Here is a 22,500-nt window from a genome sequence, read left to right as displayed (position 1 = left end):
GCGTCGCAAGTTTTGATTTTAAAAGCGTTGATTCCAGTGTTTTTAGTTTAGAATCTGATTGTATTACTTTCAGTTTACTAGTCGATACCAATGAAGTCGATAAATATATGGAAAATTCGTTCCTCGTTCTGGTACATCCTGTCTACTTTGATTAAAATGCGGCCAACTGTGGCTGTATCCCAGCTTCGCACAGAACATCACTGTGCGCACAATGTGTAGCGCTGAAAACTTATAAAAGAGCATTGTCTTTCCCTGGAAATCTCAATGAACCTTTCGTGACCTCGATGAATACTTCCAGCGGTTTGACATGAATGTTGAAAAAATATATAACCTTACCTACTGATCGACGAGATCACAAGAACGATTCCACGAAAAGACAATTGCCTACCAGCTAATGCCACTGTTCCTACTAACGGCATCTTTCCAAAATCATCGCCGACTATTAAAGCGTAGACAAAAAGATCGAGGTTTGGAATATAAAGAGTCCAGGCCCCACACGGCCAGTCCCACTGGTCACAAATAGTGTTCTCGCAGCAACAAATGAATGTTATCTTGTTGCTAACAATGAGGAATACATGTGTTATGATGCAATGTTAATTTTGTGAGACATCAGGGAGCTTAAGATCTACGACGGCGACGTCGACGAAAACGTCACCTCAAAACAGAACTTCGCTCTAGTAAAAGTCTTTCGCGATTATTCCATCTCGTTCACTTCGTACAATGTGGGCGAAGTATCCTAAAAATAAATTGGTACGAGTGGTTTCAGACTGAAAATAGAGAATGAAAGATTCTCTGTTACATGCTCACGTTGTCGTCAAAACCTAAAATTTAGTGATTTCACGTCGTCGTAACGCAGCGAACCGCAAAAATATGAGCTGAAATCCGTGCCGCACGTGCCAGCACAATTATTTATGCTCTTTTCAATGATATCATTGTTTTCTGGCGTTTTCGTCGACGTCGTCGTCGTAGATCTTAAGCGCCCTATTGCCTTGCATACGGCTGGCGCGCCTGAAATTTGAATTGACCAATCAGGATTCAGCAGGCGGCAAAACCTGTACTGTCCTGACTTCAATGAATGTAAACAGGAATAGCATTGAAATAAGGCCATTTATCTCACTGGAGATGGCATTAAATATTCAGGAAAAGGGACTTAAAATTTCCAAAACCATATCAGACTGTAAAAAGTGAGAAGTATGAAACGTTTTGTGACTCCAAGCTTGCAATTTGGCGTCAAAAATGGGTCACCGGCTTCTCGCATGGCAACTCGCTCGTGGTTCGCCTTTGAATTAACTTCCTGATCTTTCCGATCAGTGATACACCGCCCAAAGATATGGAGTAGAAACTTAGCACTTCAAATTACACTCTAATCAGTTAAGTCTGTTCAAATATAAGTGCTACACGGCCAACGTTTGCAAAAACGTAATCCTTCCTTGTTCGTGGTAATAGTTGTGTTATTTTGAGCAAAATATGCTGTTCCTCGTCAAAATAAACCCGGAATTCTCAACTTAACTATCAGAAGAGGCCAACCAAGACAACTTTAGCATTGTCTTTATTTTTGTTAGCTTTGAAGAAAAAGGCTGTTATTGTGTCGTTTCGGTAGGACAGTTAAATTTTGACTGCCGCTCGTTCTGCGGGCGCAGCCACCGTATGCAAGATGGTGTTTCTTGCTGGATATCCAAACAGCGTGACTCCGAAGCGTGCATTGCCGAACGGTCACCCATCCAAATATTAGGGAGCTTATGAAACGACGACGCCGACGGCAACGAAGATGCTTCAAAACAATAGGTTTAGTGAGCAAAAACAATGGCTCTGCACGCCTTGCACGTGCGTTTTACAGTTTGGTACATTTCTTTGCCGTCATCTCCTAAATGACGACGTGAAATGACCAAATTCAAGGTTCTGTGGAGGACGTTAGCACATGACGATGAATTTTCAGTTCACTCTCTACGCTTCCAAGCCACTGATACCAGTTTAATTCCTCGACAGTTACTACACATTTTTAACGCAAAACGACATGAAATAGCTTCGTAGTGATACGAATAACGCGAACTTGTATTTTTAAATGAAGTCCTCGTAGCCGTCGTCGTCCTCGTTTCGTAAGCTCCCTATTAACTCCACCCAACAGAGCTTGACCCGTAACACTGTCACATGAAATCGAGGTTTTTTGTCCCAGAACAAGATGGCACCCAAACGCTGAAAATTGTGTGGCATCACGATCGATACCCGAGGGACATCCCGCGGGTCTGACACAATTAGGGCGCGGAATAAGAATACGTGGAGTGATGGTTAAAAGAGTATGTTTGGCACGTTTCGAAGCAGCAAGGATAACAAAAATATGTTTAGAATAGCATTTTAGCAGATATTTGAAATGTATTCCTAATCCGGAATACGGTCAATCGAACGCACCCTTAGAATGCTTTCTCCTTTGTCGAACGCAATAAATATAATAACCAAGCTGTTTTCTTTCGTTGAACTTTTGTTCAGCGATACTGATCACAAAGGAATTTGCAATACGAATGTATTTAATTATCGTCCATGAAATGTATTACCCATTTTGAAGTCGTTAAAAACTGTAATAAATTATTTAAAGTTTTCGATCATTTTGCGATATATGGAAGACATCGAAATGTGCGGAGTCCATTGCAAATTTCATTTAACAATGCCTAAAACAACAATTTTTGCATTTTTGGGGAAACCTATTAATATCCTCCTACTTTTTTACGGTATGTCTTTTTACAAAGAAATCCTTAAAGTTTTGCGCACTAAAAAAAACGCACTTATTTCTTGTACGGCTAAAATTAAGCTTGAGTTATGAGTTGCTTTGATACGGTATACCAGGTGACAACGTTTGACAACGAATCAGATTAGCATATTTAGACATCCGCCTCTGTTTGTGAATCCCTGTTTCAACAATTGCTAATTTGCATTTTGTATTTGTTTCGTTGTATACTGAGAAAATGAATTGACATGACGCTATTATTTTCTGGATTACTTCAATTCTCTGATTGCAGCACTACTCTTTGTCGAGCGCCTTCAATCGCAGTGCCGATGTCAAATCATTAATCATTGGTAAGTATATCCTACTTGAGATTAGCGTTCGTTCCCTTAATGAGGGGTAAAAAAGTAGAACATTTGCGTATATTCAGAACAGAACCGTAAATAAGGTGAAAAAATGTACCAGAACAAACGCTGGAGGCTATGAATTATCATAATCACTCTACATGCAGAATTTTTTCTTGTGTTGTTGTTCCACGAAGGAGATTTCTTACACTCACGATATTTTATAAAGCTGAGAGTATATTAACAACTGAACGTACGGTAAGTTCTTGCATAGCGTAAATTGATAAAGCAATTATTTAAAATTCTGTCTTTCATCCGCTGGTTAATATGCGCATATTTAAAGAAGAAATCATAAATCTTGGAGTGAAACAGTATTATTCTAGTCCGTGATTATTTATTCTCCTCTTGCCAACTTTCTTTTTCCATCTAGCAGAGTTAAAAAGAGGGATTTTGAGGGCAAAGGAACAAGCACAATGAACAAACAACGCGAAAAGAGTCTTAAATCTTTGCCTAAAGGCCGAGGAAAGGAAACTGAATTTCGCTCGAAAAAACAAAAGAATGAACTGCATATACTAAAAATGTCACAGGAATGGGACTTGAGGAGGCAGAAACGGCGACTGGACAGACAGAAATGGGTTGAAGAGCGGCGAAATCAGAAACTACCAATTTGGCAGCGTGTTGGAAATCTGCGCGTTCAAGCCAATGAAGAAATTTTGGCTGAAGCAGGGAATGAACTTGTAAACAAGAAACAGCAATTTGAAAATTCAAATAAGGCAGAACAGAGCACTATTTCAAACAATGACAACATGATAGAGAATTTATTAGAACCTCGAGAAAAAGGGATGGCAAACGAATTACTAGTTCAAACACAGCGTTTCGCTGAAGGGACGGCTCAGAGAACAAGCCTTGGCAAGAACCAGAATGAAGAACCCGAGATAAAGTTTATTAAAATAGAACAGGCAACGAGGACGGTGGAACAACCCTTACTGTACAACGTGAATTTGGCAACTGTGGCGCAAATCACAGAACATGGTTCCATCTCGGCATTAAATTGCTCCTCAAAGGTAAGGCCATTTTCAATCTTTTTTACTACATATTTACACTACCGTGCGGTCTGTGGACATAAGCCTCAATATAAAAACTGGTTAATATTTGCATACAAGTCCGTGTTTCGTCAAAGATGATATTGAACGCGGTGAAAATTATGCGAAAAGTAGATTTCAATCTCTTTTCACTAAGTGTTTTTGATTTTTTGCGACGATTGAAGACATTAAAGTTGAACCTGTTTTTAGACGCGGATTCCTCCTCTCGTGGGTAAGAAATTTATGAACTCGAACTTTTTCCGTATATTGGAGGAGCTGAAAAAATATCTCGGCCGGACGCATAACAATTACCCTCATCGCCCGAATTCACTTGACCATAACTAAGAAACTTTTCAGGCGATACTAATATTGCAGAATTCATAACAAAACTGACGCAATATCTTATTGCTAACTAATTTAAAAGAGAATATTTTGGTTTTCGTGAGCATAAAAACGAAATGTGATTAAACGAAACCAGCTCTTCGATTTTGGACCAAGAGTAGAGTCGAAATAGTGTTACCTGATGATGAAAGTTTTGGGTCACTTTCATGCGCCAAACTTTTAATAACTTGCTTGGGTCTAAGACATTAACTTTGCATAGCGAAAGAGAGATATATGGCTCACAGTGTCAAAGAATATCAATTGTTTCAAACAACCAACTTTTTCCTTTCCTCTAGGATTTTTCGTGTAATTTAAGATTAATTTGAAGGAAGTAACAGGATGTATCAGTTATACCCTTCCTTGTACAACATCCTTTTACAGTTGAAAGAGCCTTGTGAGATATCTTTCCGGTGTAGTTTCCCCTATCTGCGCATTTTGGTTTGAAAAACGTCCGTTGAATTCAAAGCGGTTCTGCATCCAAAACAAGGGAAATTGTCATTTTTAAAAATTGATTTAAGGCCGTCTTGTGATAAATTTACATAAAAATCACATTCTTCCATATGTTGCTAATAAAAATCCTAGTTATTAAATAATCGTTCAGGCAATAACCTGCCTTATTATATACTCAACATAATGTGGCGTTTCCGATTGGTCAGTGACGAATGCATAAATGGTTTTATAGAGGAATACGGAAGTTGCTATGGAAACACAGCAATTAAGTAATTTTGTTGAATATAATAAATGAAAAGTCGTCTAAACTTGCTCGAACATTTCGTGATTTATGACCACTCGTAATGTTTTGAAAGTTCTCAAATTGCACTCGTCAACGGCAATTTTGAGAACTTTTTAAAACCTCACTTGTGCGTGCCAAGAATCACGAAGTACAGGATAGGGTTCATAGATCAGGGCCAAATTAACCAAGTAATACATAACACTCTGCATTGCCTAATAATCAATCCTGATTAACAAGGAGTGCATTCAGTCACTCATTCAACAAATCTTTCGATGTCAATGTGATAAATTGGAATGATATATTTACAGATGCAGAAATTCATGATAAAGTCGCAGATTCTGGTCAAATACAGCTGTAAGCGTGCTTACTAATCGCTGAAATCGGCCCTTTTCGCGGTGCAGATGTGTTGACACAGTGGGTCTTACCGATGTTATACTTACCCTCTTATCCAAATATGAGAAGAAATTAAAATTAAAACTGTCAAGACACGGCGAAAGACTTAAAAAAACAAGGACAACAAAAAAAGCAAGGTGACACAGCATAACACCCACCTGGTGTGGCCAACAAAATAACGACCCAGCTCACTACATTTGTTGTGTGGAGCTGCCAGTTTAAAAGGTGTCCAAAACCTTCGCCATACTGGTGAGGTCCAGCAAGGTCGAAACAGCTGTCCATGGCTTCTACATGACCGGATGGTTGTGCGCATGCGTGTTATGTAGGCTACACCGGGTTGGAGTTTGTATCACTTTTAGGTTTTTCGTTCTACTTAAAAACCAAGGCCATCCTTTTCCTCATTCAAACGCGATAAAATTTTAGTTATACATGAGGGTGTGAACTGGTGGAGAGAAATTTTCGGTCTCATAAACCTTCAGGTCAGGCCAGGCCAGGATATCGAGAAAATTTTGTCACCCATGGAGTGCACGTTCGAAACGAACTGTAGACTGGTAACTAGCATCAGGCCATCTTAAACATGGCTTCTGCTTTTATATTTGAGAAAATTACTCTATTTTATGGAGGGCTTTGAACACATAAACTGGGATGAAAGGGAAAGTACAGTTCGAAGTGTTTGACTACCTCAGCTTTTTTCGGTGGAGGTAACCCCAAACAATACGCCATTGACTCTGTATTTTGGGATATTTGTGGTCCTTGTCTGAAGGAAGCAGACTGGAATCCTGTGGCAAATCAAGCCACGGGCGGCTACCGATGTAACGAGAAGAGCTGTGGCCGTCTCAAACAAAATATGCAAATTTGTATGTAAGGGCTTGGGCCTTAGAGTCACCTCACTCAAATATTGGCGCCGGGAAGGACGTGGTTTTTAATTTGTGGTCATTTGTTTTTAGTCCCTAGACAGTCAACCCAAAGGCATTTTACGTGAATGCGAGACGTCACTGGAGAAAGGTACAATTAAGTAACCGTTGGAATTTAAAAGAGCTATTTATATATAACAAAGCGGATGAGGGGACTGGAACCTAGATTAAGCAAATACTTAACAGTAAAATATCTAATAATAATAAAAACAGAAAAGATTAATAAAGCATCAGCTTTTCACTTCCGACGTTGACGTTGAAAGCTGGCTCAAGCTCTTGAATAAAGAAGGTCTCTTTTATTTTACAATGACAACGGTTACTTTTGAAAATGTATGTAGAGCACATACGAAACGTCAAGTCATAATCAAAATGAACAAGTTCAATATGTTTATCACTGCTGTTTGTGTCTTATTTTTGATCAAACTACGATGGCCCAAGAACAAAAGTATTTACGATACAATTAAGTAAATTTAGCAGTAGCCATTCTAAAAATAAACTGATGGACCCCTTTCCATCGCAGTCTTCGCAGATTGACGCGTCTGGGTTATGACCTTCTCAGTGGTGTCCTTAAATTAGAAAGGTGTCGCTTTTTTAACGATCTCTGCAAATGGTTAGACTTTCAAATTTTTAGAGAGAGAGAGATAAAGACTATAAACCGTAAACCTGTAAACTCTGAGTGTTTGCAAAGAGTGGGACTCTAAATTCCCGGTGTCGAGGTCTGACCAAAGGTGACAATGCCCTCTCAGCTTCTGTCCAAATGAGTCTAGTGACAAGCAACTCACACCAAGAAATCATTCGTTGTTGTGATTAGTGATTGACACTCGCGCTCTTAAATTAAAATGAGCCATTTATAAATCAGAAGGCAATGGTAAAATGATATTCATGTCTTCAAGTTATGCCTTCCTTTGTACATTTTCTTCCCACAGCGCCTAAAGTTTCGGGAAAAAGCGAATTGCCTTCTGCTTCAATACAAAATGTGGTGCGTGTGGATAGGACAAAGGACGCATCGAAGAATGGTGAACCAGAGAGAGCATGCGCAGACCGAAAGCGAAAGATAGAGGCTATCAGTGTGGATAATGACTTAAGAGAAATGGTAATCATTCACATTATACTTGCAGTTTCTAAACCTTTTATGCCGAGTGGCCAATCAGGCGACTCTCTAAAAATAGCTGCGTAGCGAAAATTAGATTTTAAAAAAACTATCTTTGTATGGGGCAACGGTTATCTTATCTCATGTTCTCTAAGCTAAGAAAGAATGAAGAACTGTATGGTGAAGTACGGCGCCTTGTTTTTTTCCAGTACAATTTAAATGACTTGAAATATATTTCCTGTGATAAATTTTTTGTTTTACTTCTTTAGCCCTCGCTTATGCGGGTGGACAAGCCCACAACTTTGGAGAGCATAGAAAGGCAGAACAGGGTGAGAATGTCAAACTGTTTCAACATCCAATCAAACACTTTTTTCGTCATTCCTTATTCCTGATAAGAAGATATGGCATTTTCGTCCAGATGCCGCGATCCTGTCGGTCTTGCAGCACCCAGAATCGCGATCGACCTCTGGGGACGAGAGGTTAAGGAGCAGGGCTGGCGAAATGGCAAGCGCACTCCCCCTTCCCCTAATCATTGTGGTCCGGATTCGATCCCCGGACTCGGTATCATAAGTGGATTGAGCTTGTTGATTCTGTACTCTTCTCTGAGCGGCCTTTTTTCCAGGGTAATCTGGTTTTCAAGTCTCCGCAAAAAGCAACAGTTTATTTGACCTGTTTGAATTTCACGTGATAAGAGTTGACTTTAGTAGAGCACTTGTTCTCAGGAAGATAAGTTTCATCATCGTAAACATCATCATTACTATTATTATTATTAAATAGCCTGCATGAATTTCAGGCGCCAGAACAAAGGGAAATAATGGTTGAAACAGTCAACTTACAAAAATTATCTCCAATTTGTCCTTCTTCCCGCAAAATCGAATTTGAAAAGCTTTTCTTGGGTTTAAATGTAGCTTCCTTTGCCAAGGCCCGTGTGCTACGTCTGGAAGTGTAGGTATATTCACTCCTTCCCCTTACTTATAGAAACACGTTTTCCTTTTTTGGAGTGAAAGGGCTACAAAAAAGACACAACGTTCTCTCGTGTTATTGAGGAAAGATTGCGTGACGAGCCAAAATAATGTGATGGTATTGATTGCTGATGTGAGTATTTCAGTTTTTAAATGGATCTTGTTTCTTTCGTCAGCCTGTCACGATTTCGAGTTCTGCGAACGAATCCGTCATAATCAAGCCTGTTGCTGGAGACATGGGGCAGAATGCAAACCGAAAAGGTAGAAGTTTAGGTGTTGCTATGACTACCTCCCGCCCTAAAAGGGTGTATTTTCATTTGTTTATTCTCAGTTAGACTCTGGTTCCTGATACATTACTGACAACACTGATTTCTGTTTTTGGTAGGAGAAGCTATGCCACAAATAAAGCAGTGCTACTCCTTGCTCGATCGCCGCGAAGAAACACCGAACGTTAATTTGTTCGCAATCAAGACGTCGCCAAACAACTCGGCTTCAGTTCCAGTTCCAGTGGCATCGCCAGTCACCTCGACAACAGCAGCTTCCGAAGTAAAAAGTCAAGCTGCCTCACCGTCAGCAGCAGTTGATTCTAAGTGCATCGTTTACTTGTCAAAGGCACCAGCCTCCGTCGTTTCTACACCTGGCTCTTCCAGTCATTCCCGCTCGGCTGGCTATCTTGTTCCCGTGTACAAGGCAAATAACAGAGAGACTGCGTGTGCACTTCTTCCATCGAGTGGCGCACAGCGACCTCATCGGGTAGGAGAAAAATCCGGTTTAGAAGAGCGCTTGAACGATAACAAGACGGATTCTAGCATCGTTGGCTGCACAACCATGCCACACTATGCAGCGCATTCTTTCCCGTGTCCACGTTCAACCGTGACTGGAGTGAAAGAAGCTCATGCAGGATGTGTTTTCTCCACTGGGAAGTTTGCTTCTTACTCTCAACCCCCTCCTGTATTACACAGGGAGCCCATTCTTCCAACTGCAAGAGTTCATTCGTGTCATGAATTGGTCCATACCAATATCATTCAAGGTCCGTCACATTGTGGAGACTCTGTCCATACTATCGTTGGCCCAACATTGGGCGGATGTAAGAACCACGTCGCTAAGGTACATCACGAACCAACTCTACCGCAAAAAACAAATGCTGTATATAGCATCGGCTCTTTGAGGCCAGAAACGGCAATTTTAAACGTTGTAGGAGCACCGCTGACTGACGAAATGAAAGGCGCACAAGCAGCACCGGAGAAGCTGCACTTTCAAGCTTTGAATCGATCGACGGAAGTAACACCAAACCCATCTTCGTTGAACCCCCAAGAAGTCATTTATAATCCAATGTCTTTTTTTGTACGAGCAAAGCTTGTTCCACGCGAGGTGGTGACCGTGAGTCACGGAGCGGAGCCCAGTTCTCCTCTCGTACAGTATATCAAGACCAATGCGATTTGCGACAGGGAGCTGACAAAGTGGACCGCGAAAAATGTGGCGGATTTCATCTCTGCTACGGATTGCGCGGATAAAGCGGAACTGTTTGTGGAGCAGGTTTGTAGCGGATAAAGTTGTAGCAAAGCACAAGCAAATTTGAGTCACTGCAACTGTGATTCGCTTGATCCAAACGGTTTAACCGAAACCCTTCCAACAAAAGAATTAATTGCCCTTTTTACAAATGCAGAAACACTAGAAAGTGCTAATTGCAAAGAATGTACACCTAAAACACGTTGATTAGGTGAGTTCTGGGCGAAAGTCTGGTGCTAAAAAGCCGCATATTGAAGGTGTTACAGGCATGTACAGCTGGCCCAGGTGCTGTTGCCGTTTGTTGCGCAAAAACGCCTGTGGTTAAGTTCCTCTTCAACGGCCAATCGCAACCTATGAAAGGCGGACAGTCAAGTACAGAGATCATAACTCAAAACTACTGGCTGTAGTTTTCGCAAAACGCTGAAAAATGAACGCAAGTAGGTGATAGGTTGGTCCAGAATGACCCCACGAGACTTTTTGCCCAATACGAAAACGCAATAAAGAAATCCAATTATAGAAGGAACGGTTAGTTTTCCAACGCCGAGGGTTCTAGAGGCACAAATCCGTTCAGTCAGATCTTTTGCAAAGTTCAGTTACTTCTAAAAGACGCAAAGAAGGTAAGAACATTTCAATTACAACTTAACATATTTTAATCCATCCTTCCTTTCTCCTTATTTAGGAAATCGACGGCAAAGCGCTACTTTCGCTGTCACCAGAGATGTTAATGAAGGGACTGAATTTAAAACTTGGCCCATCAGTGAAGCTCTACAACCATATCGCAAACTTAAGAACTGCGCTTCTACTTTGAAGGCGTCTCTCTGGAAATACGTCATCCATAATATCCACTCGTTGTAAATATTTCCATTTTCTTCTAGTACTAATAAAGGCTACGTTTCTGTTCTAACGAAGATTGTCAAGTTAATTGCTTAATCTGTAACAGTTTTATATTCGAAATCTTTTACAAGACGTTTAGGACTTCTGCAAAGTTAATCTCCACACCACCCCGAGAAACAAAAAATATCGTCTTTGCGGAAGAACTGCGTCCGGGATAAACTATGGCAAAAATATAAAGTGGCAATTTGGAGTCAACCTCGATCAGCACTGATTGTTATTTGTAAAACTCAGTTCCAAGGCAACGACGCAAATATGTACTTTTTCATTACTAATCATACTATAAACTGAAGATTGCTATTAATCCCACACCTTCTAATTAGAGCACCTCCACACCCAAACCGCACATTGCAATAAGAGTCGAAAACCAAGCGAAGCTAGTACCGAATGTCAAGTCACCGACTTGGAAGCCAACGTTGGTGTGCTGTGCATACTGAAGAAAAAGAGTCAGCTGAGAGCGACTGTGAAATGGGTGTCCTGTTTGCCACTCATCATCTGTTGTCATGTTCAGTTGCTTCAGCATTCGATTGCAACTCGCTGTCACAGATGCAGCACAGTAGCTTGGGTAGACAAATACATAGAGGTATGTTAAACTCACCAGAATGGATTGATAAAAGGAATACCAGTTCGTGGTATATTTGAAAAATGAAACCATGTTTGCAACAAAAATGACAGCAACAATGGCAAGAAGAAACCAGTGCAATACAAACCAAATTTTCAAGGACTCTGAGGTGCTTGACATCTGTTCACACAAGCGCTTATGAATGCGTATGATATCATCTGTGGTGCAGCCGGTGGCAGTTCTAATTTCTGTGTGAGATTTTGCCACGCAATCTCTCATAGCGTTCGTTATCAAAGCAAAGATCCAGGAGCTTGTCAGGACAGCCCATTGGGGTGCAATAGACAACGAAACTGACAAACAGTCAGTAAGCTTTTCTTCAAACGTTAGGTTAAACCAAATTACCTTTATAAGGAGGAAAATCCCAAAAGTAAACATCGAACAGTTTAACTTGACCCACACGGAACGCCCTGCAGAGCTGTATGCTTTGTCGATGGTCACACAATACGCTGACCTGCCCTCCAGTTTCCACATGCACAAAAAGAACGCTGCGTTTGATATTAAAATAGCAAAGTTTGCGACCAGTGATAAAATGCCAAGCAACTCAACTCCTTGCAAAGTGTCTGTAGGTGACAATAAAGATGACGATGAATTTAACGTAGAGTTGCCACAGAACCATGAATTGAGAGGGGTGACCAAACGCTTGCAAAGAAACGCATAATAAACAGCATCAAAAATGTAATAGACGTCAAGAAATAAGACGATCGCCATCATGATAGCACGGATACCTTTTTTGGGGTTCCATAACCCCACGCCAAGAGCCGATCCTTTCAAAAATACACCGGAGCAAAACAGACTTTCTGATCTTTTCCAAATTCTGTGAAGGAGACTTGAGGAGGCAAAGGAGTATCTTTCAGGGACTATTTGATTATTCGGCAAACCCGAGGAAAGTAAATCGTTGAATTCTTCGTTCTGTGTCCTTTGCGAAGCCATCATCAAAAAGAGCACAATCTGGTCTTGAAACACGCTAAACTAAAAAAGTCACGCAATCTGAAGTCTACCCATAAACCCTTGCAGGGTTAGATAAAAACGAGGAATGTGCATAAAATAAAATGGCGGACATTTTGAAACTCGGCGGAAAGTGTCCTATACTTTGAACACATTGCAACTTCTCAACGCATAGATAGAAACTCTTGTAACAAAAGGCTCAAATCATCGAAAGCTAAAATACTCTTTCGGTACGGATTTTTTTTGGATTATTTTTCATAAAACGAAAATTTTATTAAGCTTATTTTCCTTTCGGTTTGTAAACGCCTTGTACTTGTCAAAATATTTATATATAGCTGGAATGCACAATGTTCTTCTAATCTGGGATCATCGGGGTTTTTATTGCCAGAAGAGCCATCCTTAGACAAGAACACGAATTTGCTTCTAAGCATAGAGGATCAAGGTAGTACTGGATTTGTTTGGACAAGGCTTTCGTCTGTTTACTTGCATTGTTTGGTTTAATTTCGATAGCTGTCACTGGAACTTTCGCGAAGAACAACGACAACAGCTGGACATCAATGCAAGCACTTAGTGGATTGCTCACAGTTTCCTTATTGATTTGTGGTTCAAATTTGTTACTGTACAATATTGTCAACAAATAACCTTACATGCCTATGCACAAAGGATATCAGCAGACAGCTGCAGACTTTTAAATCCCTGCAGCTATGCCAAGGCCACAGATCCCCGTGGGATTTTCGGATTCTGACTCTGCAGTAACAGAAAATTATGAATGTACTGAAGAATCCGAAATTCCAGTAGCTTGTGAATTGGAGGAATCTTGTGGTGATTTGGAAGATAAGACAAGGTAAACTTAAGCTTCGAAGTCTTGAATTGGGGAGGTGGGTGTGCAAATAAAATGGAATGACCCAATTTGTAAGTGCAATAATATTGGAAACTTGATGCAAAATGCACGGTAATAACATTTAAATGTAGAGTGGCTCTGTTGAAGTCTCTTTTTCAAGATGGTAGCAAAGTTCTGTTGATTGACTCTCCTTTTTAAGTTGGTGGCTGAAATGGATGAATCAAGAAGACATATTGCTTTCAAATTTTTGCTCTCATGTAAAATGATAATTGCTTGATTTCATGCCCTTGTTTTAGACTGCATTAGTATCTCACAGGTGTGCTTCTTTGTACTTGAAGAGGATATAGTTTATGGGTGGATGATCACATTGTTAACCCTGTTCCCCATGGACAACCAGTAAAATCGTCCAGGTGTTAGACAGAGTAAAATCTTTAAAGTGCTACTATAATATAAAAAAAATCACTTCCTTTTTTATTCTGATTGTAAAAGTGTATTTGTAAACTTAACATCTGACTGGCAAAAGGTTGTTCCAAAGGTTGTTTACTTTGAGTGTAAGTTTTGGATTTCACAGTCTTTGATTAGTCACATTCAAAACTGACAGATTGGACCTCAGAGAGTTGGATCTTGGGAAATGTGGCGTCATTTACTCACTAGCAGTAGCTTAAAATTTCATCATGTAAATTCAGCTTATTATATATGCAAATCACAAGTTTAAAAGTTTGAAAGTCTGAAACTCCTGTGCTGCATATTAATTCAGCCCTGTACACATGCTTACATCTTAAACTAGTGAGTCTTTGACAACATTTTGTTCTCAATCCAGCTCTCTCAAGATTTTAAAGAAGTAATGGCAGACCATTAAATAGGAGAATTCTGGTTAAAATAAACAGGTGCCTTTTTGAAATCAAGGCTTAAAACTTGGATCACTTAGTGCTTAGTTAACTTAGTTTTGAAATCCAAAAGAAAAGAAGAATAATTATTGATTTTTTGATCATAGGAGCACTTTAAGAACGGCGCCTACTGATTCAAAGATATTTTTGTGCAGTTTTTGAATATGGGGGAAAAGCAGATCTCAAGAAGTGCTATTGAAATTCAAAAAGAAAATTGAGGGTAACCGCACATTTTTCAAAGATAATTAATCAACTATATTTGTAAAAAGCTTTTAAATACAAAACAATTTATGGTGTTCTTTTCCAAATTGAAGCTTAATTACCTCTGAAAAATTCATGGTTATCCCCAAATTTCTTTTTGGATACCAAGTTCTGCTTTCTCCGCATAGTTTTAAAGTGTGCAAAGATATCCTTGGATTAGTAAGCACCACCCATAGCAGGGGTTTCAATAACTTCTGAAATAGCCGTCCATGATAGCCCATTGAAGGCCGCACTTTGACAAGTTTATGATAGCATTTTTAGTGAAAATCAAGGCAAACTAGCCGGCGGTGTGAGGCAAAGCAGGCGGCGGTATACCGCCAGTAACCGGCTTTTATTGAAACCCCTGCCACAGGAAATCCAAGCATCTTGAGATGCGCAGAACGTATGCGCAATAACAATAGTAGGCACCGTCCTTAAATGGCACTTTTTAGAAGGGAAAGGGTTAAACTGTTCTGACTTTAAGGGTGACAAGCTCATAAGACTTTTGTTATTATATATGAACATTCTGCTGTTGGTCATTCTTGGCCTTCATTGCAAATTTCCTGTCATTTTCAGCCGCAAATGTTTCCTGAAAAAAGTCTGTAAATAAGTGTACATCTGTTTTGCTTTCAGCATTATCAAATGGAGTGGCCCAAACAAAAAGTTTCCTTTGGTACATTTCTCACCTCATGTGTTTTTACTCACCTTGACACCACAATCAAAAGCTGAGGCAGGTAATAAACGAAAAGTAATTATACATAAGCAAAATGCAACAGAGTTTTTGGCAATATTGGGGGACAGGTTCTGTTTCGTTAAATTGTTACTATACTTATAAAATTAATATAGAGTCATGATGCCCTATGTTTGTTTGTGAAAAAATAGTGCAATGGTAGTCAGAGTATTTCATTCCGGGATACTGTGATGCGTAATATGATGGTAGTAAGGGTTCCTCATGCCTGGTGACAGATAGCACAAAGGTAGCAAAAAAATATGCACAGTTATAATTAAAACTGATTCGGTTTCAATTAAACAGAAAAATACCACCTGACCTACAAATTTGTCAAGACTGAATGCAAACTTGTAAGAAGCATTCTTGGCGTCCATTGCTTTAAAGAGGTAAGTTGCTTTTTCTGCTATAATTGATTATCTTCTTCACAAAATATGTGTAACTGTTTCAAATGACAGTATTGATTGCCTGACTGTAGGTTCACCCAAACAGTTCAAATTTCAACTTGATGTGGACTGGATCGCACATCAAACCTCATACTCTCAGAGGCCTGCAGGATTTCCAGAAAGTGAATCACTTCCCAAGGTAAGGAACACGTCAATTCACATCAGTGATATTTAGTATATCAATACTATATTCATAAATTTATGGTTGGTGACTTAGGATTATACTTGTTAAATATCTGAGCACTCCTTACAGGAGTCAAATCTATGACATTCTGATAACAAGTTCATAGGTGCTACTGCTGAGCTATATAAGACATGTGGGAGTAAGGCTGCCTACAGGACTATAGTCAGGTGACAGACGTTCTATTACACTAGGATTCAAAAGTTAATAGGTGAAGTGGTAATCTCACATTTATTGCATTCTTATTATATGTGTGTGATATAATAATTATATAGATTTAACCAAGCCTAAAAGCAGAGCTCCCGGGTTATTTATTCTCAGTGGCCTTACTTAAACAACAAATCTACGGAATACAACAATTTTGAAAACCAAACAAAACTAAACAATCTGAAACAAGTTCTTTCTGATGCTTGAATTGAATAACTGCATAGTCACCAGTGTTGTCCTGACCACAGCTATACATGTCAAACCCGGATTGAAACTGGCGAAAAATGCCGGAAAAATATTTTCTAAACCGTTTTCCACCTGAACCTGAAAAGCGTCGACTGTTAAGAGCCTTAGTTGATGTGGTATGGCTGTGTAGCCGTGTCGAGCCGCAGAAAGCATGCGAAAAATCAAGCCTCATTTATGTTTAGGGGTCCTGATTACAAGAAGTTAACCTGGCTTGATCCTGTGATCCAATCAAAAACCAATACCTGGTCAGTGGTCAACCTAAAAAACAGATCTGACCTCGATGAGCTCTAAACTTGAACTTGGTCATGTGATACTGGTCAGCGGATGCCTTGTCTTGAGAGGTGTCAATTGACCATAACATGGATTTCGAATATCAAAGATGTAAGCGGCCGCCATGTTGGGCTTATTGGTTATTATTATTATTATTATTTTTATTATTCCCTTTAAAAACCGACTATAGTCAATATGATTTCCTGCCAGAAAACCCCGGGTTACCAAATTTAACGCTGCCACACGATTTCCTGCCAAAGAAAATTGCCCGAACATTCCCGTCCCCAGAGGCTGTATTGCCTCCCCACCTCCACCCCAACAGTCAGTACGGCGGGTGTAGGCTGACATCCAAAAAATCTTTCCCATGGTGCTCTGCTGGCATGCTTTGCACACCTGAGCTCCGCTTATATTGTGGTGAATACTGTTCTGTCAGTCACAGAGAAAAAAAGTGATGGTCTAAAAGAAAGAATAACTGATTTGACAGTTTCCCTACGAAGAGTGACGCTTACAGATTTTTACTCATTGACGGGGGATGGTTCTGAGTGGAATTGTTTATTAATATTAAGTCAGTCAAGTCTTGAAAAGATTAGTGGCTAGCTTTTACATGCCTATGGAATTCTTGTTTTGTTTTTGTAACAGATCTTATGAGCTTACCAGAAAGGACAAGCTATACAAGAACATCCAACGAATGCAACATTCAAAGGTGTGTCCAATCTTATTTTTTCTATGAGAGTTGAAGATATTTCAAAAGGAAAGGAGCTTTTTTCTCCCACTTGTTTGATTTGAGATTCTCTCTTGATGCACAGACCCCTAAAGATTCGGAGGTGACAACAGTGACATTCCATAGAAAGATATTTTTTTGTGGGGGAAAAAATCGTGGTTTCAGCAAAGAAAACAGTAAGCAAAAAACAAAAACTACTTTTAAGCAAAGCGAAAGAGCCGAGATAAAATAGAGCCTCTGCTAGCAAGGTATTTTTCCACTTATTTTTGTAGTTTGGAACTACGTAGAATGCTAAAAAACTACCTGTTAAAAGGAGAAAACGACTAGGATTTGATACTTTAGGTAAACAAACCCTACCACTTTTCAAAAACACTCAGAAGGTTTTCAAGAACATTGATTTAACATTTAAGAATATATTTTTTATTATTTCAAGGGTGTAAAGCATTTTGATTTCATTCCTGAGAGCTACATTATACCAGAGGAGTTTAATGAGTTCAATGGTGAGCTAATGTATTTTCATTTATGTCAGTGAATAAGCTACTGGATCTTGAACTAACGATTCATCATCTTGCCTTGCATTTCATTGTAGCTGCATATCTGAAGGACAGAAAACCATGGATTGTGAAACCAGTTGCCTCATCACGTGGAAGAGGGATTTACCTGGTCAATCATGTGAGTGTCAATTTTAGTATTGGAATGGGAGTAGCTAGTGGTCTTTTGAAAATGGTATTCTTGTCGTCTTTCAGCCAAGCCATGTTCCTCTTGATGATAATTTGTTAGTGTGCAAGTATATCAGCAATCCACTTCTTGTGGATGGTGAGTAGATGCTTGTTTTGACTTCATCTATCACTGTTTTTTTCATTGAGACAAAACACTGCTTCTCAGCATTTAATGATGGAATTGAAGTAAATAACTGTTGGTGTGCAAATGGCTGGTGACTGTGATATTTATGATGATAGTAATTACAATGGTGACATTGGCAACACTGACAATAAGTCAAAAATATTATTGATTAGTATAAATACACAGGTGATTATACAAAATCGCGCGCTCTCATTGGCTCGCTATCTCAGATTATCAGCTGATAATCACCTCGACGTACAAAATGGCTGCCAGTAGTCGTTTTGCCACTGTGAGTGAAGATGATTTCGCGTTGAAATGTTATTTTTTTTTCTCTTTTTTGAAATAATCACCTGTGTATTTATACTAAAACAATTATTCGCCTCAGGCTCAGTGATTATCGGTGAATATTCACCTCGACTTCGTCTCGGTGAATATTCACCGATAATCACTTTGCCTTCGGCGAATAATTGTTAATTAGTGATTACGGAAACAATGACAAGGACATTGATGATGATGAAACATTGTTATCGTTTGGAAACCATCCTTGCCAGGATCATGCTTGCAAGCTAGATGCAGACATTTTACAATTTCGAAAACTAAGAGCTAACATTGCCATTTGAATCTGAATAAAACGTTATTAGAAGACGTTTAGGGCAGAAAACTGTCGTGTCGTTGTGATAAGTACAGTATTTTTGATACTTTCACTCAGGATTCAAGTTTGATCTACGGCTGTATGTTGGTGTGACCTGCTTTGATCCTGTCAGGATTTACCTTTATGAAGAAGGATTGACAAGGTCAGTATTGTCATTATTCTTATAAGATAAAGGGATTTCCACATAATTGCTAGCCTACATCAGTCTTGAAAGATTAAAGAACCCTAGAATTTAGAACCCAAGCAGTGATGGAAATACAAAAAAAAAAAAAACAATAATACTGATGAAATACAAGGAGTTCTCCTTTTGCTAAAAAATCATATCTTCACCGTGCGCTGTGAACATGTTATTTTTATCTTTCACATGTGAGAATATAGGTGTCGTCATGGTAACGAACACGACTAGCCAATAAAACGAGAGCTTCCTCTTCACTGTAAGATACTTTTGTGCTTTAAGATAATTCTTCTCTACTACATTGACAGTTTTATTGCAAAATTTTACATTATCATGACTTGTTTTTCATAACTTTCATATATTGTTTCATATTACACGATATGCGTGTTTTATCGGTTGGTGACCACTTTTTCATCATTTCGAAAATGAATAAATGAGTAAAATGAGAGATACTTTCAGCACTCGAAGATAAAATTCGTATCCCCGCACGGCCATGTAATATTCTCTATATCCACTGGATAACTCAATCGGTTTTGCTAGTGTTTATCCACTGGATAGTGATTTATCCACGTTGGATAGCGCTATCCATCGTTTGAACAACAGGGGCCAGATCGATAACAACAGAAAACAATATTCTAAATGAGCAAAAACAATGAGAAGTTAGTTGATACCTGTAGCTAACACGCTCATATCAAAGAAGTTAACGCAATTTTTAGTCAGGCCTTTGCCGTTTGCCGTGAACGCGATGCTAAATCTCACTAATTATACTGGCCAATCAAAACACAGGCCTTCGATCAAATGAACCAATCATAACGCGAAGCAGATACATGCAGCCGGCGCCATGCGCGGGAAAACGCGGGAAGAGGCGGACTTCACTGGCGAAAAATGTCTAATTGGTCGAGACCTTGTCATGTGACTTCAATAGCTCAAAGCAAACATGGCTGCCATCGAGTGGGTGTTTATCCGATCAGGCCAGTAAAACGGACGAATGTTTTGACTGCATAGTGCATTTTTATGCCAGCGAGATTCTCTTTTTAGTTGTGGCCACCGTACTTTTTAGCCAACAGTGCTACGACGGAAATTTCTTTAACAATTTCAAGGTCAATGCGAGTCTAGGTTGCTGTGACCGTGTTTGAGTGGAAATTTGCTTGTGGAGTTTCCCGGCTAATGGAGTACCATCTTGATTTCAATTCAGGCGTTTATCTTTTAAAAAGTGGAGCAAAAAATATACCACTAAATTTCCAAATGGTTTCTCTTTCGATTAGATATTTGCACACTGTTTCCGCGGGGCCGCATCTAGCAGAAAATGTTAAGATTTTTGCATTTTCTTTCAAAATTAAGTTGTTAAAATGGCCATTCAAGTTGTCCATGGAGGCAAATTTATTAAGACGGAGGAAAAAAAATGCATGACGTCCCTGAAAATTTAGAAATGTATTTCAGTCGTTCAAACATGTCATATAAGCACCTCATATTTGGTACACTAGAAGGAAACCTTATAGTTGCAATTATATTTTGCTATAGTCGTCTCAAGAAAAATGCCAATCGTTTGCTTCCCTTCAAATTATAGAAATAAACATAGATTAGGTTAACTCTGAATAGCCAAAACAACAATACCGGTATTCCAAGTTGAAAATTTCATTCAGAAATCCAGCTCACTAGCAGGGTGGATTTTACTGTAACAAAATATTACTACAGCTAATAATACGCTTTCATTACATTGTTGTGGGTTAATGTGACAACAAAAATAATTAATCAAGAATTGATTTTATCTTCCAGCAATAAAACAGCAGGAAGATATAAAATTAGGTATCTTCAAAGTTTAGAAAACCTATTGAAGGTAATTCAGTGCTATAATCCAAAATAAATTTCATGCTGGCCTACTAAATACTTCCAGTGCAATAAGTTATTTAACCTCTCTTTGTGGACTCTGGTTGCAACACAGCGGTTTCAATAATTTTCATCCCCTTCCGTTAGATTTAGCTTTTAATAAACTCCATAACTTCATATTTCTGTAATAATTGTTCAAAGTCATTGAGCAAAAGCATACAAAGCTACATTTGAAAGGGGCATAATCCCATGTTAGAGTTTTCTGGAGAAGACTTCACAGAAATAACTCCTGTTACCTTTCCAGATGTAAAAAATATTTCAACATTAGGTGCAATGAATTTTTAGCAATTGCTTTAAAGAATACTAATAATTCCTACCATTTCCAAAGATGATTAAAGTTGAATGCAGTAAGTGTAAGAAATAAAAAAAAGTGGCATATTTTTTCAAATTGTAATCTATTTCCATTTGTAATCTACTTCCTGGATAGTATTAAACAATGGTGGTAAAGTAAACAAACTGCCCCAAGGGGGACTCTCTTACGAAAATGACAGGGGTTCTTTTTGTTCCTTTTTGAAGAAAAAATTGTGGATTTGTACTGCTTATGATGCTGAGACCAAACAGCTGGCGGAGTTGCTACAGTACATTTTTGGCTATCAATCTGAAAAATGACTGGAACTGTAAGACAATTTGGTACACGAGCAAATAACTTTTACTTATGAAAAATTCATAAGTAAAAGTTATTTGCCAGTCATTTGTAACTTTACAACTGGTTCCTCTAAGGGGTCAGATTTCTTTAGCCTACATCCACAAAACAAGGTTCTGTTACCTTTAAGGGTTGTTTTTAAAAAAATTCCAATAAGTGGCCTGCCATTTTTATAGGGAAAACCCCTCCTGAGCAAACTGCATCCTCATGTTTTTGATGATATAGGCAAATTTGTTCTACAATAATACTCAAATACCATTATAGTCTTTATAGTTTACTCCTTGAGCCACCAGCTTCAACTTTGATACTTTGTTCTAAAAGCCAAAGCAAAGCAAAGCCTGGTGGAGGTGATGATTAATCACTTGTTTTGGTTCAAATGAAGAAAAAGAAAGTCAAACTTATAATAGCACTTTAACCCTTTCACCCCTAAACCGGCCATACTTAGCATTTTACTCTGTCTAACACCAGACAATTTTACTTGTCAATGGGGAATCCCCAGGAGTCAATGGCTTAATCACTCACTAAAAAATGTCCCAATAAAATATTGTGTTCCACTAACGACCAAAACTGTACTAATAATTTGAATTACAGCTAAGGTCTGTCAAATTTCCATCTGAGTTACCTGACAGCTCTTACAGTACTTCTCAACATAAAGAAAATAAATTCTGTGGACTTAAACATTCCCAAATAAAACTCTTCAAGATTTACACTGTACCTGCTTCAGGAACTTCAAATCAATGAATATTTGGAATAATTTTCCTGGACTCCTGCAAACTATGTGCACTTTTTAATGGTTTGTCCTTTAAAAGTTACAGTCTCAGAAATAATAATGCAAATACAACTGAGGCTGTTTTGCCTTATCTACAAGACAAGACAACAATATCCTTTATTCAAACACAATCAATATTAAAGCAATAATACATTCTTGTGCTAGCTATAATAAAGATACACT

At 38.8% G+C, this 22,500-nt stretch overlaps 3 protein-coding genes and 1 long non-coding RNA gene across 8 annotated transcripts in view; 2 read left to right on the top strand and 2 right to left on the bottom strand.

Moving 5' to 3' along the window:
- LOC138026260 (polyhomeotic-proximal chromatin protein-like) overlaps positions 1-11,032 on the top strand; it is an 11,343-nt gene extending 311 nt beyond the window's left edge. The window contains exons 2-9 of one of the 2 annotated variants that reach the window (XM_068873529.1): positions 3,012-3,069; positions 3,491-4,124; positions 6,597-6,654; positions 7,490-7,656; positions 7,923-7,982; positions 8,792-8,876; positions 9,001-10,151; positions 10,804-11,032. In XM_068873529.1, coding sequence (XP_068729630.1) covers positions 3,012-3,069; positions 3,491-4,124; positions 6,597-6,654; positions 7,490-7,656; positions 7,923-7,982; positions 8,792-8,876; positions 9,001-10,151; positions 10,804-10,932 — 2,342 coding nt within the window. In that variant the 3' untranslated portion in view covers positions 10,933-11,032. The remainder of the gene's footprint in view (positions 1-3,011; positions 3,070-3,490; positions 4,125-6,596; positions 6,655-7,489; positions 7,657-7,922; positions 7,983-8,791; positions 8,877-9,000; positions 10,152-10,803) is intronic. The other variant, XM_068873530.1, reaches the window with a different exon arrangement.
- Positions 10,757-12,586, bottom strand: LOC138026275 (uncharacterized). The gene is made up of 2 exons (XM_068873548.1): positions 11,726-12,586; positions 10,757-11,575 (listed from the first exon to the last, which is right to left on the bottom strand). The coding sequence occupies exons 1-2, from the start codon at positions 12,568-12,570 to the stop codon at positions 11,335-11,337; spliced, it is 1,086 nt and encodes a 361-aa protein (XP_068729649.1). The 5' UTR covers positions 12,571-12,586; the 3' UTR covers positions 10,757-11,334.
- Positions 12,587-12,654: 68 nt separating this feature from the next.
- Positions 12,655-22,500, top strand: part of LOC138026250 (tubulin polyglutamylase TTLL5-like) — a 28,745-nt gene continuing 18,899 nt past the window's right edge. For 2 of the 4 annotated variants that reach the window (XM_068873515.1, XM_068873513.1), the window contains exons 1-10: positions 12,671-12,812; positions 13,093-13,426; positions 15,184-15,284; positions 15,584-15,666; positions 15,756-15,862; positions 17,267-17,330; positions 17,782-17,848; positions 17,938-18,020; positions 18,095-18,164; positions 18,901-18,985. In XM_068873515.1, the coding sequence (XP_068729616.1) occupies positions 13,287-13,426; positions 15,184-15,284; positions 15,584-15,666; positions 15,756-15,862; positions 17,267-17,330; positions 17,782-17,848; positions 17,938-18,020; positions 18,095-18,164; positions 18,901-18,985 (800 nt within the window). In that variant the 5' untranslated portion in view covers positions 12,671-12,812; positions 13,093-13,286. Of the gene's footprint in view, positions 12,813-12,970; positions 13,427-15,183; positions 15,285-15,583; positions 15,667-15,755; positions 15,863-17,266; positions 17,331-17,781; positions 17,849-17,937; positions 18,021-18,094; positions 18,165-18,900; positions 18,986-22,500 lie in introns of all 4 variants that reach the window. The other 2 variants (XM_068873516.1, XM_068873514.1) reach the window with 2 other exon arrangements.
- Positions 22,395-22,500, bottom strand: part of LOC138026291 (uncharacterized) — a 1,140-nt gene continuing 1,034 nt past the window's right edge. The window contains exon 2 of the long non-coding RNA XR_011127241.1: positions 22,395-22,500. This exon is cut by the window's right edge and continues 132 nt beyond it. This is a non-coding gene — a long non-coding RNA (uncharacterized lncRNA).

Source organism: Montipora capricornis, chromosome 12 (genome assembly GCF_036669925.1).
Source record: "Montipora capricornis isolate CH-2021 chromosome 12, ASM3666992v2, whole genome shotgun sequence".
NCBI classification, from domain to species: Eukaryota; Metazoa; Cnidaria; class Anthozoa; order Scleractinia; family Acroporidae; genus Montipora; species Montipora capricornis.
The sequence above is the reverse complement of the archived record's forward strand: the minus strand, read 5'-3'. Positions and strand labels throughout refer to the sequence as shown.

What these genes read in the sequence shown, in the direction of transcription:
- LOC138026275 (XM_068873548.1), bottom strand. Translation starts at nt 12,570, where the DNA reads ATGATGGCTTCGCAAAGGACACAGAACGAAGAATTCAACGATTTACTT. An exon ending in TCAGAGTCCTTGAAAATTTG is followed by an intron (nt 11,576 to 11,725) that starts GTTTGTATTGCA and finishes TGTCTACCCAAG; the next exon opens with CTACTGTGCTGCATCTGTGA.